The 18046-nt window shown below is 40.4% G+C and overlaps 1 protein-coding gene across 1 annotated transcript in view; it reads right to left on the bottom strand.

Annotated features, from left to right (window-relative positions):
* LBR (lamin B receptor) overlaps positions 1-14744 on the bottom strand; it is a 26574-nt gene extending 11830 nt beyond the window's left edge. Inside the window, exons 1-7 of the mRNA XM_008072494.2 lie at positions 14554-14744; positions 12770-12985; positions 9245-9328; positions 8815-9004; positions 7241-7431; positions 3550-3604; positions 446-637 (exon numbers count right to left, since the gene is read on the bottom strand). Coding sequence (XP_008070685.1) covers positions 446-637; positions 3550-3604; positions 7241-7431; positions 8815-9004; positions 9245-9328; positions 12770-12985; positions 14554-14718 — 1093 coding nt within the window. The 5' untranslated portion in view covers positions 14719-14744. The remainder of the gene's footprint in view (positions 1-445; positions 638-3549; positions 3605-7240; positions 7432-8814; positions 9005-9244; positions 9329-12769; positions 12986-14553) is intronic.
* Positions 14745-18046: the final 3302 nt, after the last annotated feature.

The raw sequence follows: 18046 nt of genomic DNA, 5'->3' as shown, positions 1-18046 counted from the left end.
GCCCGGCTGATTTTTTGATTTATTGTAGAGATGAGGTCTCACTGCCCAGGCGGGTCTTGAACCTGCGGGCTCAGGCAATCCACTCACCTCAGCCTCCCAAAGGCGCAGGATTACAGGCTGAGCCACCGAGCCCGGCTTATTTTTGTTTTTTAAAAGGTGTTACTACTTTGGTCAAAAACACAGTATTTGTGATAAATCATGATGCCTGTAAGTTTACTGTCATACTATCATTAAGTGACTAAATAAGGAAGAAATGAATAGGAAAATATAAAGGAAAAATAATATTTTCTTCCTTTAACTTTTTTCTTTATTTTTTCACTTTTTCTTATTTCTCTTCATTGCCCATAAAATGGAGCTTGAAAGAAAGCAATCTACTCAAGTCTAGAAGTGACTGCTAGAGGGCTCTGGGATACACTGATCCAACACACAATTTACCACTGCTCACCAGAGCTGGCAGGCGACAGTTCATTCCTGGACGCTTTCCAAGAGCGTGCGTAGAGATAAACACTCAAGGCCACAGAAAAAACAGTGGCTGCCAGTGCAAACTTAAGAAAATGTTTGTACACATAATTCAGCTCTATGCCCCAAAAGAGAAATGCTCCGATGACTGCAGATGTCAGGATAAAAGCATAGAATCCTTTAAAAGAAAAAAAAAGGAGGGAATTAATGCTAACTCAGGGCTCACATGAGACTTATACAGTATAATGTCATTTTTTAAAGCCTTAATTTCATTATTCAGACTAAATACACACAAATATGCAAATAAGCAATATCCCTGAGGTATAATCTTCAATATAGATACCATATCTCTTGTATGATTTTTCAAATATTTTAACATACTTAAGTTATTATTTTTCAGTTTAATTAAGGGAAAGCTGAAAGGAAGTACACAGAAAAATTCACTAACTGTTAAAAAGATGAAAAGAACCTCAAATTCACATAATCCAACTCTCAGGCACAAATGGCTAACTATTAACAGAGATAGGCCAAACACACATTTTAAAGTCTAATGTCCTTACCTAATGGTAGGGAAATCTTGACAGCTATAAAATTATACATAATTATACTTGAACTACCTTGTCAAAGTGCCAAAAGATCTAGTCACATTCTACTACCCAGAACATGGATCTCAAGACCCCACCCTCACAGCAGAGGCCACACAACACAAATGCCCCAGGCCAGGCAGGATCTGAGAAGATTCCGTGGGATGGGGACATTCCCATGCAATGCCAAGCTAAAAAGCACCGGGTGAGGCGCCACAAGGGGAACTCTTGCTCCGGGTTAGTTCTGTTGCCACAGACAGCGGCTCAGTGGGTGCTGCTTTTTCTTTTGGCCAAAGAAATAGTTTGGCTTTCAGAGTTGAGTGCCTGAAAGAACTGGGCTGCCAGTGACTGTCAGATCACATCTGGATAAATGGTCAAACACAGAAACGAGAGAGCTGTTATTTATATAGGGAGTCTAAAACCAAAGCTTTTGTAAAGTAAAAGGGTCATCTCAAATTTATTATTTAAATCTACATTTTCCATATATCAGGTTTACTCCCACAAATAACTTTTATCTTTTAAAATTTTGCCTTTTAAAATATTCATTTGGTTGGGTACAATGGCTCAAGCCTGTAATCCCAGTACTTTGGGACACCGAGACGAAAGGATGCCTAAGCCCAGGGGTTCAAGACCAACCTGGGCAACATGGCGAAGCCTCATCTCTAAAATACATTTAAAAAATTAGTCAGGTGTGGTAGTGTGTGCCTGTAGTCCCAACTACTTGGAAGGCTGAGGTGGAAGGACCGCCTGAGCCCAGTAGGTCAAGGCTGCGGTGGCCGTGAGCATGCCACTGCACTCCAGCCTAGGCGACAGAGTGAGACTCTAACTCCAAAAAAAAAAAAAATCATTTAACTTTCATAAAATTTATGATTTTTTTTAAAGAATAGTAGACAAAATATTCTTTTGCTCTCTAGCCTATGGGGATTAAAAATAATCATTCAAAACTTCCTAGGAATCTCATTAGTTTATAATGGTAAAATATCACAAAAAGGAATCTTGTAATACTTGAACCAGAGTAACTAGATAAGGACATTTTAAAAAAGAAAGATCAAGCAACTTGGTCAGCCACTACCCTGCTGGTTCCAACAGCTCTGTATCCAAGTACTGCATTCAGTCTCCGAATGTAACATACCCCTCAAAGGGAAGAGAAAATACAAAACAAGACTACTCAGAAAAGAACTGGTGTTCTAGAGAGAAACACACAAGACACTAGTATTAAAGACCTGATGGCAAAAAGGAAACAACCCATCACTCCCCAGATTCTGCTTCAATGTGCAACGCTGGAGAGAGGGTGGTGTCAAAGACCCTCCATCATCCAAGTTTGCTCCATTAACAAAAGCAACAAAAAGTCTGACAGTTGCAGCAAAGAAGCATTAAGCACCCGTCAGGGGTCAGGCACTGAGCTAGGTAAGATGCTTCATATGGTTGGTATTAAAAGGCAGGCAGCGTCTAAAATATCTTTGTCGTCCCTTTTAGAACCCAGCAGTGACTGACTGCAGGTAGACTAGATGCTGGATAAGTCTATAAACAAAATGTATCCAAAGTTAGAAAATAATTGGTAGGATAAAAAGATGAAGCATTAAAAATATATAGTGTAATTCCCAAGGAAAGGAAAACATGATAATCTCATAAATGGAAAATCATTCAAGGATAGCTAAAAAATAGATGCGTACTTTGCCAAAGTCCTCAAATGGCAAAGCCAGACTAATGCCCTCAGCACATACTTCCACCATCTGAGGTGCTAGACCAAGAGAGGGCAATGTCTGCCCATTTCTTAAGCTATTCAATGAGCCCACAACCTTATCCATCCAGCGCTCACATACGAGTGAGTGCCTACTAACTCACTAAGCGCTCACATACGAGTGAGTGCCTACTAACTCACTAAGTCATTACAGGTCCAGTCATTTTCCCAGTACCAATGGCACCATAACGAACACAGCTAAGTCCCAGCCCACAAGGCTGCATCCTAGTGGGGAAACTCCAGTGAAGAGACAAGCACACTGATGCTGGGGAGGCATAACTGTCAGAGAGAAAAAAAACAGGGTAAGGAGGAAAAGGGACCTGAAGGCTTCTTTCAGCAGAGACAAGAGAGTTGAAGACACAGCCGAGACATTTTAGGGAAAAGTTTTCCGACAAAGACCCCGAGAAAAGAGTATAACACATGTTCAAGAGACAACCCAGACAGCAAGGGCGGGAGGGGCTTCTCAGGCCACAGTGGTACCTCAGGGTGTTAAAATCCTGGACAAGTGCAATGACTTCTAATAGTGATAAATGCTATTAATAAAACTGGATAACGAAATGAGCAACTGAGAGGCTATGGTAGTTTATGTGCCATAATTTTACATGTTGGTCACAGGCATAAACAATTTATTTGCATGCCTTTCTGACTACTAAGAGATAATTTACTATTTACTACACTGGTGTAATCAGCTTTGATAGTTTAAAGAGTACAACTTAAAAGTTTAAGCTATCAAAACATCAGTTTCAGTTTAAAAAAAAAAATCACCATTTAATCTATATTTGAGTCTTCTTCCATCAGCAAGAGGCGTGCCTTCTACAACCTTAAAAGAAAAAAATTTAAAAGTTTAAAAAGCACATCACCACCATATATATGTATATATATATATCTTCTAACATCACTTAACTTTTAACATGCCCAAGAAGGAGGGTATATATATCGCAGTAGGGAAGTTTGGGAACATACTTCAAAAACCTTAATGGCAAGCCCTTTGAGGAAGCAATTCCACCTTCAGGAATTTCTCTTAAATACAAATCTGGTAATAACTTCAGTGTAGCACTGAAATGACTGCAATAGTCACCCTCTCCCAACACTCCCATGGACCACCTCAAGACTAAATGTGCTTACAGTACCTTTATATCTAGCAGACTCCTAGCTCACACATCTGCAATGGCTTCTAATTGTTTACAAAACACAGTACAACTTCACTGTCTTCCACTTGTGAGGTCCTTTTCAATCTGGCTCTACCCTACTTACCCAATCTACTATGGCCCATATGCGATTTGATGACACATACTCATATACTTACTCTGTTTACACATATCTGTTCATCCAGTTATTTAACTGTTTCACAGGATTCTTTTGTTTTCAATAAGAGACTGTGAGATGCTTCATGGGTCAGAAGCATCCCATCTCTCTGCCTCTGCATCACCGACAGCACACAGCACTGTGATATCCACAAGAAAGGTACTCAAGAGGAGACTGAACTGGCTCAGTAAAAAGCCCACTTGCCTAAGGCCAGCCACATTTTACTCCCCAAAATAACTACTCACAAATGTAGTGATTTGTTTTAAACTGTAAGATATGAATACTATATCAGGCCGGGCGCAGTGGCTCACGGCTATAATCCCAGCACTTTGGGAGGCCGAGGTGAGAGGACTGCCTGAGCTCGTGGGTTGAGCCCAACCTGGGCAACTTGGAGAAACCTCATCTCTACAATAAAAATAAAAATAAAAATAAAAATAAATTAGCCGGGCATGGTGGCACATGCCTGTAGTTCCAGTTACTTGGAAGGCTAAGGCAGAAGGATCACCTGAGCCTAGTAAGTTGAGGCTGTGGTGGCTATGAGCAGCATGCCACTGCACTCCAACCTAGGCCCTGGGCTACAAAGTGAGACTCTGATTCAAAAAAAAAAAAAAGAATACTGTATCATTTATCTTGGGCTACACTACTTTATCCTTTCATCAACTATGTATTTCATTAGCTGGCATATCTCTTGCCTAGGAGGAGAAATACAAAACCTGTTTGAGATCACAGGATTTAAAAAATCCCACATGCTTATTTCAGATGATTTTTATCTATTCAAGGTGTCTAGTAAAAATTGTGTTGGGTTTTAGTCTACAATTATACAAGGGGGGGCCCAAAAAAAACCAGAATTATCTATTTCAGGGTGGGTCCCTTATAATACAGGCTTCCCTCACTAGTAAGATGTTCTAGAAGCTCACTGGCATCAGTGTACCGGCTAGCGTTGTTGTGAAAGGCTGTGTTTGGCTTCAGCGCATTTTTTTTTGGAGTTTCTTTCAGTGTGTTTGCTCACTTCATGATGGGCGATTTATGAGCACACTTGCCCACGCCATGCTGAGTGTTCAGTAGTTTTTGATAAAAAAATGGCAAGACCCCTGTGCCCTACCCTCCCTACTCACCCAATCTCACCTGAAGCAATTTTTTTTTGCTCCCCTGGATGAAAAAAAGTCCTCAAAGGGAAACATTTTGTTGATGTGGAGGAGGTGAAACAAAACAGCAGAAGCACTAAAGGCATCAAAATTGAGCTCAAAACTGTTTTAAGTATGGAAAAAGCATCAAATGGAGGGTACTTTGAAGGTGACAAATTTAAACATGTAAGAACAAATATACAATTTTGAATAAATAAATTAATTCCAGGTTTTTTTGGGTCCCCCCTCATATAGTTACAAAATACAGCTGGTCCTCCACATCCATGGGTTCCATCCACATCAATGGATTCAACCAACCACAGATCAAAATTATTTGGGAAAAAAAACCAAAACTGTAGCTGTGAACAAGTTACTTTTTTCTTGTCATTATTCACCATACAGCATAACAATGAACACAGCATTTACATTGTATTAGGTATTATAAGTAATCTAGAGATTTAAAGTATACAAGGACAATGTGTGTAGGTTGTATACAAATATTACACCATCTTCTATAAGGCACCAGAACATCCTCAGATTTTGGTATTTGCAGAAAGTCCTGGAACCAATCCTGAAAGGATACCAAGGGACAGCTGTACAGTATATGAGGAGGGACCCCCAAAAAAATCAGTATTTATAAAAAAACTACTTGTTATTACATGTTTAAACTTCAGTCACCTTCAAAGTGCTCTGTGATGCAATACGCCTATCGAGATACGCTTCCCACTGCTCAAAACAGTTTTGAACTCGTCAATTTGAATGTCTTTCAGTGCTTCTGCTGTTGTTTCACCTCACCCACACTGGCAAAACATTTAGCTTTAAGGACTTTCTTCATTGGGGTAAGATCAGATAAATTGGGCAGGTAGGGCACAGGGGTCATGCTGTTTTTTGTCAAAAACTGCTGAACACTCAGCTCAGTATGTCCAGGTGTATTGTCATGGTGAAGAACTAGTCACCTGTTTGCCACAACTTGGGACATTTCTTCCACAAATTGTGACACAACCCTCTCAAAATGATCAGATAAAAACTTCGCTGGACGTTTGACCCAGAGAACAAATTCCAAGTGTACTATGGGGGCCCACTCTAGATTTAGTCTGTGACTATATAAATATGATCTATGACTATATACATATGATCTGTAACTAACAAAACTGCCTTCCTTAATAGTTTGAAATAGGCTTACCTTAAAATTAACCTGAATTTAACTGTACAATCTTATCCAAAAAATGACCGGCGGTCTGTATCACAAAAATCCTTGCTAGAGCCACTAAAGTTACGGTGACACACCACAGTATTAAGTCTGCAGCTCTATCCTCCTCTTACTGGCATTCACCACTCCTAGTAAAACTGATCCTTTGGCTTACAGACAGTTGGCAAACTTGCAAAGCCCAAAGAATAAGATCTTTAAATAAATTATGTATTGCTTAGGGAATATCATGTTCCTTTAAATATAAGCAAGTAAAGTATTCTACTGAAAGAAGAAAAAAATTACAATTAAAAAAATTACAACAGACAAATCTTGAAGATATTGAATGAATCTGAAAAGAACATAAAATGTTCTTGACAACAAACTTCTTTCTCAAAGAGATTAAAATGAGACTCATTTTTTTTAAGTAAAAGATACAGACAGACTAGAGTCCACTGAGCTCAACAGCCTATCAATTAATTATTTAAAACACTGCATCTGAAATGACACATACTGAGCAGGACCTTTTTACCCCCAGCAACTCCTCTGAGAGTCAGCTATTTTGCAAAAGCGCTTATAGCTTTCTGACTGCTTTGAAAAGTACACAAGAAATCTCAATCAGATGTTTAAAGTTCTTTTTAACAAGCAAGTGTTAAAGAGTATAGGAGTAATGGCTTAAGGTCTTGGGAGTTATGACCAACAATATGTTGTGGCACACACCTGTGATCCTAGGGACTTGGGAGGCTGAGGTAGAAGGATCACATGAGCCCAGAAGCTGGAGACAGGCCTGGGTAACATAGCAAGACTCCATCTTATTAAAACAAGACAACTGTAAACTTACCTTCCCAATTGGCAGTAGGTAGAACAGAGCTTGAATGAAAAACCAGAGAAGGTAGACCCCAAATACTCTGGTTTCCCATAGATCAGACAAAGCTGGCAAAGCAGGAGGAAAATTCAAAAGACTGGGATCTTTCTGTTTACACAGCAACAGGAAGAGGAAGACAGGCAGGCCAAACATGATGAGAAACACACCTGCAAACAATTCATGAATATTCAAGACTCAAATTTCAATGCAGTTTATTTAAGAATCATTTTAGTTGTTTTTTTTTAAGTCAGAACTCAGATCTGACCAGCTGTCTGAAGCCCATTTCTAAAGTACCATCAAAAACTCCTGTCTCTAGTCATCTCTGGTGGGCAAGCAACCATGGGCATCAAAGCAGAAGTAGCAGAAGTCCAGCACTGAATAGCTAAATCCCACCTCAGAAACCAACTCTAAAACACTTAACCTCCAACCATGGAGGACTAAAATGTTGAAACGCCAACAAACTAAAGATCAGAACATCAAAAAATTATCAGTCTAATCTTAACAAAAAATATAAATATTTTTAAGTTTCTAACAATTAAAACAGTGTCATATTCATGTAACATGTGCACAGATTTTAAGTGATGCTGGACACCATCTGTAACAGATCAGCTAGTCGCGGAATATAATTTACAAAATACAAAGCACCTAAAGATACAGGATTTTAGGCCATTTAACCAAGAAGTTATTTCTTTTACTAGCTCATAAAATTTCATCACTCCCACCCACTTAATAACTCCAAGGCTTTTTCACACTTCAGATCTCTGACACTCACACACAATCAACCTGTCCAACGGGTAGGGCAGACATCATGACCCCGTGCTGCTCAGGCAGCTTCTTCCCACTGCTACAGCCTAAGCCAAGCTCTGCCATCCCAGATCTGATTATTAGCTGATCTGTCCCTAATAGGTCACCATCCTTGCTATATACAACTCCCAGATCAACCTTCCTTTATCATTGTTTTGTACTTCTCTACAGAAAACCTCTGAACAGATTGCTGAAAGTTTTGTTTTTTTTTGTATTTTTTGAGTCGGAATCTCACTCTGCTCAGGTTGGAGGGCAGTGGCACGCTCACAGCCACTGCAGCCTCAACCTGCTGGGCTCAGGTGATACTTCTGCCTCAGCCTTCCAATTAGCTGGAACTACAGGCATGCACCACCAAGCCCAGCTAATTTTTCTTGATTTATTGTAGAGATGAGGTCTTGCCATGTTCCCCAGGCTGGTCTCGAACCCGTGAGTTCAGGCAATCCTCTCCTCTTGGCCTCCCAAAGTGCTGGGATTGCAGGTGTGAGCCACTGCACCCGACCTAGATTGCTAAAAGTTTTAAACGTAGCAACACTGACATCCTTTCTGCTCCATAATCCCCCCCAAATGCTCCCACCTCAGGCTTTTGCATCCACTGTACCTTCTCTGGAAGGCGCTTCCTCAAGTTCCCAGCTGGCTCACTACCTCACCTATAGCAGATTTCTTCAGAAAGGCCTTTCCAGTGTACCTTATAGTAACTACCACCAGCCCACCCACCTGCCCTCCCTGGGCCCGGCTCTGAGGCCTACCAGGAACTCCTCCAAACTCCAAGTCCTTTGTTGGTGCAGGTGTCACTTCAAGGGTTTTCCTTGCAGGTCCTTTTGCAACAAATTTTTCTTCCTTAGAATCTATTTCTTGTAATTTGATCTCTTCTCTTTTTGGACGAAGGCTATACTGTGTAGATATATAACTACTTTCTTCTGACAAATGGAATTTTTCCTAATTGAAAAGTTAAAGAATATCCATAGTCAACAATTATAATAATGCTGCCACATTAACTAAGTCAGAAATTCAATATAGCTGCATACCAATAAGAATACATTTGTGAAACTATATCCAATCTTAAGGACAGAACTTTCAAACGGGTTATAAAATATTATATGTTTAATGTGCTTCTGGTGGGAAGCACTTTAACAAAACAAAAAAAAATTGCCAAGATGAAAGGGAACTCTTCCATACCTGCATGTTTTTATGAGGCATGTCATTCCTCTCGATGTGCTCAGGTTCCCCATTATATCTGTTGATGCTATTTCCAAATGGCTTCTAAATTAAAAAATGTAAACATTTTAATCAAAAGAACTTTAATTTACTAGAAAGGAGCATGACGGTAAAAAAATTTACTACTATGAAATCAAGCAATAAAACAAAGATTTTCACAGCCTTAATTCTGAAGAATCTCAGTCCCATTTTGTTAAAAATGAACAAGAATAAAACTGACTAGTATTTCCCAATCTTCAAATGACTGGAACTTATAATATAGATTTCTACTAAAATCTTTCATCTCTCATGTAATGTCATTAGACCAACTGTTATAATTCATTGACTCTATTAATATTTGCTATCAAAGGCAGATAAAGTAAAAATTAGTAAATTAGTTAAGGAAAAAAAGAGAAAAAGACATTCACTGCCCCAAAATATCCAATAATGGAAAATTAAGAAATAGTGGGCACTTACGCAATACACAGTAGGCCCAAGGCTCTATTAGTAAGAAACAAAGTCAGTCTGTGGTTTTTGTGTCACCAGGACTATAAGAATATTACACTGTAAAAATACAGCAGTCCCTAAATATTAAAATTGAAAGTATAACAGAAAGTATCATGCAGCATCTATTCCTTAACCTGAGTCATCTGGCTGGTCAAGAGAGTCACTAATAGTTAAAATACCTAGAACAGTACATTGAAAATCTTTGACAATCACATTGGCAAAAAGATATATAACCGTCAGAATGAGAAAAATGGGTCTTCATACACTACTGATACTAATACAAACTTTCTTGACACATTATGTATTAGAAGTCTCAAATCTGCAGCAGTTTCACCTGTAAGACTTTATCCTAAGAAGATAATCAAATGTTATATAAAAATACTCGTTTATAATGGTGCAAATTTAGAAGGAAAAATATTAAATGTCTATCAATGAGTGGGCTGACTTTAACTTTATGTCTACAAGGGGGGGGACCCAAAAAAATCCAGAACTTATTTATAAAAAATTGTGTATTTATTCTTACATGTTTAAACTTCAGTTACCTCCAAAGTACTCTCCAACTGATGCAATACACCTATTGAGATGCTTTTTCCACTACTCAAAACAGTTTTTGAACTTTTTTGAACTTGCCAGTTTGGACACCGTTCAGTGTTTCTTCTGCTTTTGTTTTACCTCTTCCACTCAGCAAAGTGTTTTCCTTTGAGAACTTTTTTTCAAAATCCAAGAAACAAAAAAAGTCCCTCAGGACGAAATCAGGTGAATAGAGAGGGTGGGGCACAGGAGTCTGGCTGATTTTGGTCAAAAATTGTTGAACACTCAGCACAGTACATGCAGGTGCATTGTTATGATGGAAGAACCAATTACCTGTTTGCCAAAATTTGGGATATTTCTTCCGAAAATTGTGATGCAACCATCTCAAAACTATCAGATAAAAGCTTTGGTTGGGCTGGACCCTGTGGCTCGCACCTATAATCCCAGCCCTTTGGAGAGAGAACTGCCTGAGCCCAGGGGTTCAAGACGAGCCTGGGCTACATGGTAAAACCTCATCTCTACAGTAAATCAAATAGTTAGCCAGGCATGGTGGCATGGGCCTGTAGTTCCAGCTACTTGGAAAACTGACACGGAAGTATCGTCTGACCCCAGCAGGTCCAAGCTGCAGTGGCCGTGAGCATGTCACTGCACTCCAGCCTGGGCAACAGAATGAGACTCTGACTCAAAAAACAAACAAAACTTTGGTTGATTGATCCAGAGGAACAAATTCCAAGTGTACTACAAGGATCCCACCCTCCAAAAGGTAATTAGAGTGTTTTGGGTGTCCCCCTTCATGTATAATTTATGGTATATCAACACTATATCACACAACAAAAACGACACAGAAGAATATGCCCTGAAAGGTTATCCCCAATATTTAAAAATTTTTAAAAGCCAATTCTAAAACAGTATTTTTATAACCCAGTTTTTAAAATTATTAAAAGTCCGTGAAGCCAGGCATAGTGACTCACACCCAGCACTCTGGGAAGTTGAGGCAGGAGGACTGCTTGAGTCCAGGAGTTTGAGGCTGAGCAATATAGGTCTCCACAAAAAAAACCTCAAAAAATAAATAAATAAATAAATAAATAAATAAATAAATAGGCCAGGCTTGGTGGCTCAGTCTGCAATCCTAGCACTTTGGGAGGCCAAGGCAAGTGGATTGCCTGAGTCCAAGGGTTCGAGATCAGCCTAGGCAACTTGGTGAGACCTCGTCTCTACAGTAAATTTAAAAATAGCTGGGCATGGTAGCGCATGCCTGTAGTTCTGGCTACTTGGAAGGCTGAGGTGGAAAGATTGCCAGAGCCCAGCAGGTTGAAGCTGGGGTGGCCGTGAGTGTGCCAGTGCACTCTAGCCTGCACTCTAGTGAGACTCCAACTCAAAAATAAATAAATAAATAGATAGATAGATAGCCGGGCATGGTGGCACATGCCTATAGTCCCAGCTACTTGGGAGGCTGAGGTGGAAGAATTGTCTGAGTCTTGAAGGTCCAGGCTACAGTGAGTCATGATCATGCCACTGCACTCCAGCCTGGGAAACAGTGAGACCCCCTTTAATTAAAAAAAAAAAAAAAAAAAAGTCTGTATACATTCTATCCAAAAAAAGAGGTAATATTAAGTGAACAGAATAAAAGAATAAACAATTAGAAAATGTTTTATTCTAGTTGCTTTTACTTAAAATAGTTTCTACTTAGTCTACTAGCTAAAATCCTTATTGTACAAGGTCTGCGGGCTTCACACATCCTGATATTTCTAACTGTAATTTTTAAAGTAATTCCATTAAAAAAATCATCTTTGAATAGAGAAAGTGATCAAGTATAATTATGCCAAGAGAGCAAAAATAGACTTCTGTAACAGTGATGTCTTATCATTTTTTTTTTGAGTTGGAGTCTCACTCTGTCGCCCAGACTGGAATGCAGTGGCCGCTCCCGGCCACCACAGCCTCGACCTGCTGGGCTCCAGCGATCTTTCTGCTTCAGCCTTCCAAGTAGCTGGAACTACTCGTACGCACTACCACACCCAGCTAATTTTTTTTAAATTTATTGTAGAGATGAGGTCTCGCCTGCCCAGGCGGGTCTCGAACCCGCAGGCTCAGGCAATCCACTCACCTTAGCCTCCCAAAGCGCGGGGTTACAGGCTGAGCCACCAAGCCTGGCTGGGTCTTATCATTTCATGCATGAACTTTCATACATTGTAAAAACATATTCAGTTCAACCTACAAACTATGTAGATTTAAAATTTTAACATTGCTTTGTTAAAAACTACAATCTTTAATAGTACTTCTGGTAACTTAAGAACATTACTTTTATTGATATTTAAAACTCTATTCCAAACATTTATCTCTTTACAAAACCTTCTAAAGTCATCACCTTAGATCTGATGTTTCACTGACATTGTAATATTATTAACAGCAAATAATTTGAGTGAATATGTACATAAAGGGAATGACAAAATACTGTATAAGGCAAAGTACCAGTATCAGTGGAGTCAATTTAACTTCCAACACTTCCCTCCTTGCTTCCTTAACATCAGCCTGCTGGGAAGCAGAAGCAGATCGGCGGGAGCCTTTAGGTGGCCGACCAGGGGATCGGGAGCGACCAGGGGAACGTGACCTTGACCGACCCCCACGGCGTCTGGAAGGAGAACTGGAAGTTGAGCCACTTTTCCTTTGCCTAAAGGAAGTTAAAGGCTAGAGAGGAAAAGAAGGCAAAGAGGTTTACCACAAATCATAACAGACACAGACAGACCCAAACTAGAAGGGATAACAAACGCAGGAACTATTACCACTCTCTAAAACCATCACAGGAAACCACAGGATCTGAGAATGGATCAGAAGAGCCAATGGAAAGTATTTTAATAGTGATCCATCTCTCAGAAGACGAATGCAGCCTTTCCATTCCTAATTTTCTTTGACAATATTTTCTTAAAATGAATGTATCTAAGTCAATTAGATGTACATATTTCCAATAACATATATAAGAAGGGTCACAATTAACATTGATTAGAACTGAGATGACAGAACAAAAGAAATTAGCATACAAACAATAAAAAAAATAATAACTGTTTTACCATGCCCTCGCCCACTGCAAATCACCCCTTCCATTGCTTCTACAGATCTAGACAAACTATGCTCCAGGTCAAATCCCCCACCACAATTTTTGTGTAGCCTTCAAGCTTTCAATGGCATTTATATTTCTTAAATGATTACAAACAAAATCAAAAGAATAATATTTCCTGATATGTACAAATTATCTGAAATTCAAATTCAGTGTCCATAAATAAAATTTTTTTGGAACATAGTCATGTTCATTTTCTTCCATATTGTCTAGAGCTGCTCCCATAAAGCCTAAAATATTTACTATCTGCCTCTGCTCCTTTACTAAAATAATTCCTAGTATAGAGCACTCAAAGTATGGTCCTAAACCATGGGCCCAAGAATTGTATGTTACTGATCTGTATAACAGGTACCAAAATTGAGAATAGGTGTATGAGAATTTTTATAGCATTTTGACAAAGTAATTTTATGCCTGTTGAATCTGATAATAAAAACATGAGACTTTTATTATGTATGTCTTTTTTTTCCCTAGTAATTCTTTTATAGGGCATTTTACATAAGTATTTGTATACCACGAATAGGATATTTTTAAACCCAAGCCTCACTAGATAGGTTGAGGAGCCCTGGGCAAGACTCTAATCAATGTCACTCTTCTGATTAAATCCTCAGTGTTCAGGATGACACTCAAACCCTTGGACATAGAACATAAAAAAGCCCTCCAGCCTGGGTCTTGTTTATCCCTCTCCTGGCCCAGCACTTGGCTATGTACCTCCCCCCAGCTCCCAATCTTTTGGCAGGCTGTGCTCTCTGTAGAAGCAGATTCAACACCAACAATGTCTTTCCTATTTGTCCCCAGCACTTGGCTCAGATGTCACCACCTCTGAAAACCTCCCTAGAAACCCAGGGTCCTTCCTCACCCTTGATGTACTCAACACCACCCACAGCAAACTCCAGTCACAGAATGCAGTAAACCCTGAGAACAAACACATATAAATGTCTCTCTTTCCCAGAAACTGGGGAAACAAGGCTCTTTGCCTCATTCATTCATTCCCAGAGCCAGAAACAGTATCTGATCCAAAGCAGGAGCTCAACCCTGGGCCTCTGAACAGAGCCAGAACTGACTGTCCTGAGCTTAGAAACTATACGTATAATTATTTCTCACTTACTCTAAACATACTCTGATAAACCAAAGGAAGTCTTACCTTGATATCACTCTCTTTCAATTCAAGTTCAGTTCCATCTTTGTATTTTACTGTGTAAAGCTGAGAGTTGCTGTCGTGGCTCAGAATTTCTACTTCATAATAAAGTGAACTCCCAGGCCACCGACCTCTTACCACTTCACCATCGGCAAATTTCCTACTTGGCATTTTCTAAAATTAGCCTGAACAGTTTCAAAAAAAAAAAATTGAATCAGTACTTACACACTTATATATTTGTCCTTCTTCATAGGTCAATCACAAAAATACAACTTTCCAGAATTAACTGGTCAAGATCTTAGGGCCAGAAATACCTCTGGAAGACAATATATAATCCCTTATTTTAAAGATGAGAAACTGAAACTTGAAATTAACTGTTTTGTCCAAGGGCAAAAAAAATAGATGGTGTGAAATGGCAGAGTTATGACAATACAGAAGTTACTCTTCCTGCTACATTATATCTCATTTGGAATCACTTTATAGAGGATGATTTAGCCACTGTGGTACCTACATAACTGACATTAAGGATTAAGTATAACAATGTATACAAGCACCACAAAGTTTGCACTATGCCAACGGTGACCTTGCTAATCAAAAAAATCAGGCATAATCTCACAAATGACACATTTTCTGACTTGTAAGTTTGCATATCAAAGGCTTCAAAATGCTTTTAATTGTATTTTTAACAAACTGTCTTTATTAAAAACAATAAGCTCTATAGAACAGACTGAAACCCAAAGATGTACAATGAGCATTACTATAACCCACCAATGGTAAGAAAAATAATGCTAAATCTATAATGAACAGCAAGTTTGTGGGTTATTTCATTAAGCTTTTAATTCTTACAAGTAAAACACAAATGCATACCAATTGACTCTGCCAACCATCTAGCGTGTAACTGGCCTTCTGCCAAGTTCACCTCTCTCAAGCCTACAGCTGATATCAACCCCAATTGTAACACTCTTTTCCACTGATCAAAAACATGGCCTGCAAAGACACACATGTACAACACCCCCAGAATCCACAAACAATCTGCAAGAATTGTCATCCTTTTTGAAACATCCATTGATAGCTGGGTGCTTCCACTTGCTAGGTGGCAATGCTGTTCCCTCCACTGACCAGCTGGTTAATATTTCCACACAACAAATGCAATGCCACCGAACTTCCCTCGCACCATATGAACTAGCTAGCCGGGGCCTAGTCCGAGAAGCAGCCCTTAGGACAGATGTGTTTTCTCCCTAAATCACCTTCATCTCACCAACTAAGCAATTCCTGATATATTGTCCAAGCATATAAATGTACATTCCTCACCAGCTCCTGTGAAGAGCTGATGATACAATAACAATACCACTTAAGAGAACTTTTGAAGACTCTGGGATTACAGAGAAAATTGTATTACCTATTCCTCCTGGGAAGAAAGTCTTTCCTAAGCACCATATTTCTTCACTGTTAATCACCTGAGAAAAAAACTTATCAGGCTTCACTTGTTTCCCTAAATTGGCAGATGAAAGAAAACACAAGTGCTTATCTGGTGATTAGAGGATGTCAGTCAATTAACACATTAGGTAAAAGGGCCTGCTTTCTTCCCAACACCTAGCTGAGATAGCATCATTGGGGTGATAAATGGTTTGGGCTTGGAGGAGGAGGAGGAGGAGCACACAAGCCTTGGAGATGAAGTCAGGCCTGGCTGAGGAGTCACCTGAGGGGCACTTAGGAAGCAGGGGGTCAGTGGACATCTCTGGACAAGGAGGAGGGGCACAAAACGGGAAGGTGACAAAGCAAGCTGTGCCTATTTCAACAGCTCCGCGCCTCCAAGTACTAAGAAAGAGGAAGGAAATGTGCCCTCCCTCTCTCTTCTCTTGGGGCCCCCCTGCTCCCTGGGGCCCCCAATAATCAGCCCACGGTTACTACTATTAGCTCTTCAACACTGATCAGCCAGGGTTTGAAGAAGGCAATTATGTCTTCCTAGATGAAGACGCTCAGCTTTCAAACAAGTCTTCATAAACTTCTGGAACACAAGCCCTTCAGGACTTATGAGCTAGCTGCATTTTTTTTTTTTTTTTTTTTTTTTTTACAGGCCCTTGAACAGAGTCTCTATATTCTTAAAACTTTATTTATTGGCATCTTTCCACTGCATTGTTACACGCCACATACATAGTATCTGAACACAATGCCAGAAAGACTTTTCTGTTACCAACCAAATAAAATATTCGGGGTTAAACAAATTAAGGCATCTGGTGAATAGCTGTTAGGTCTCTAAACTGAATTTTTTTTTTAAGAATTAAGATTTCCTTGAAAAGCAAACCAGCACTCTCCTCAGGAGATCACCATTTATATACAAATGTCCCAAAAGATGAAGCCAGGAACATGACGTGCACACCCACTTTGCACAATATCCACATGCAATAGTCAAACCACATCCTAATATCATCTCCAGCAGGAGTGGATACAAAAGCTCACAACCTCTGTGCCTGTCATTATGCACTCACCTAAAGGAGTCAAGATACACACTGACACATCCCTTCTAAGGAAAGGGATGTTTTAGCCAAGTGTGCTTGTAAAGAAAAATTCCATTTACTCAATACAATGTCCTCACGTCCCATAAACAGTAAAAACACAGGGACTCTCAGGCTTTTCTCTATTAAGCCAGAAGCCTGCTAACTTGAGCGTCAATCGGCACTGGAATTCTCACACATTTCAGCTTGTGTGTTACTATTGCTCAACAAGAAATTCTCGCAACAATTCTCTACTGATCCGTGTTCCAAGGGCCTTTAGTCATCTTTCCTTCACGTCTCCAAATCAATCTAAATGTGACAGAGAAAAAGTTTAACAGCATCAACACCTGAGCCCCGGTGCTTGCTAAGTAAAAACATACCCAGGAACCCTGCTGGGCCTTGCTCGGTGCGGCGCTCTACTAAGCAACAGAAACGCCATCTTCCTGGCTGTAAAGGCAGAAGCGCCTTTCTCCCTCCTGGGAACACCCGAAGGCAACAAACTCATCACTCCCTCTCTCCTACTCGCTCTTTTCTCTTTTCCCCAGGCAGCGCTCAGAACACAAACTGAAACTGGCCTTGCTGCCGAGCCTACATCAGCATCCCTCTGGCTCTTCTCTGCAGCCCCATCCTCCACGACACAGCAGACACTGCCGTGGGTCTCCACGGTCTCCACTTGTTTCCGCAAGGTCCCGGAGGCCCGGGGCCACCCCGGCTCCGCGCAGGTGCAGCGCCCCCCCCGCCGCCGCCGCAGGTGAGCACGCAGACTCGCTGCGAGCTGAACCCACCCACGCGCGCCCCCCTGTATCGACCGCGTCCTCCTCCGAACCCTCGGCCAGACCCGGTCATCACTCGGGTGCAGCGCCAGGAGCAAGGCCCTCCGCAATCAAGTGCTTTTACTAAGTGCCCCCCTGCGGCTGCTGGAAGTGCCAGCCGGGCTGTCATCGGGAGGAAACTTTTCAAGCCATTTTCAAAAGGCGAAAAACGCAGGGCCGTGCTGTCGCCGA

This window comes from Carlito syrichta, unplaced genomic scaffold (genome assembly GCF_000164805.1).
Source record: "Carlito syrichta isolate Samal-C Ts95f unplaced genomic scaffold, Tarsius_syrichta-2.0.1 Scaffold315294, whole genome shotgun sequence".
Taxonomy (NCBI): Eukaryota; Metazoa; Chordata; class Mammalia; order Primates; family Tarsiidae; genus Carlito; species Carlito syrichta.
Note: the sequence above shows the minus strand (reverse complement) of the source record. Positions and strands in the feature narration are given on the sequence as shown.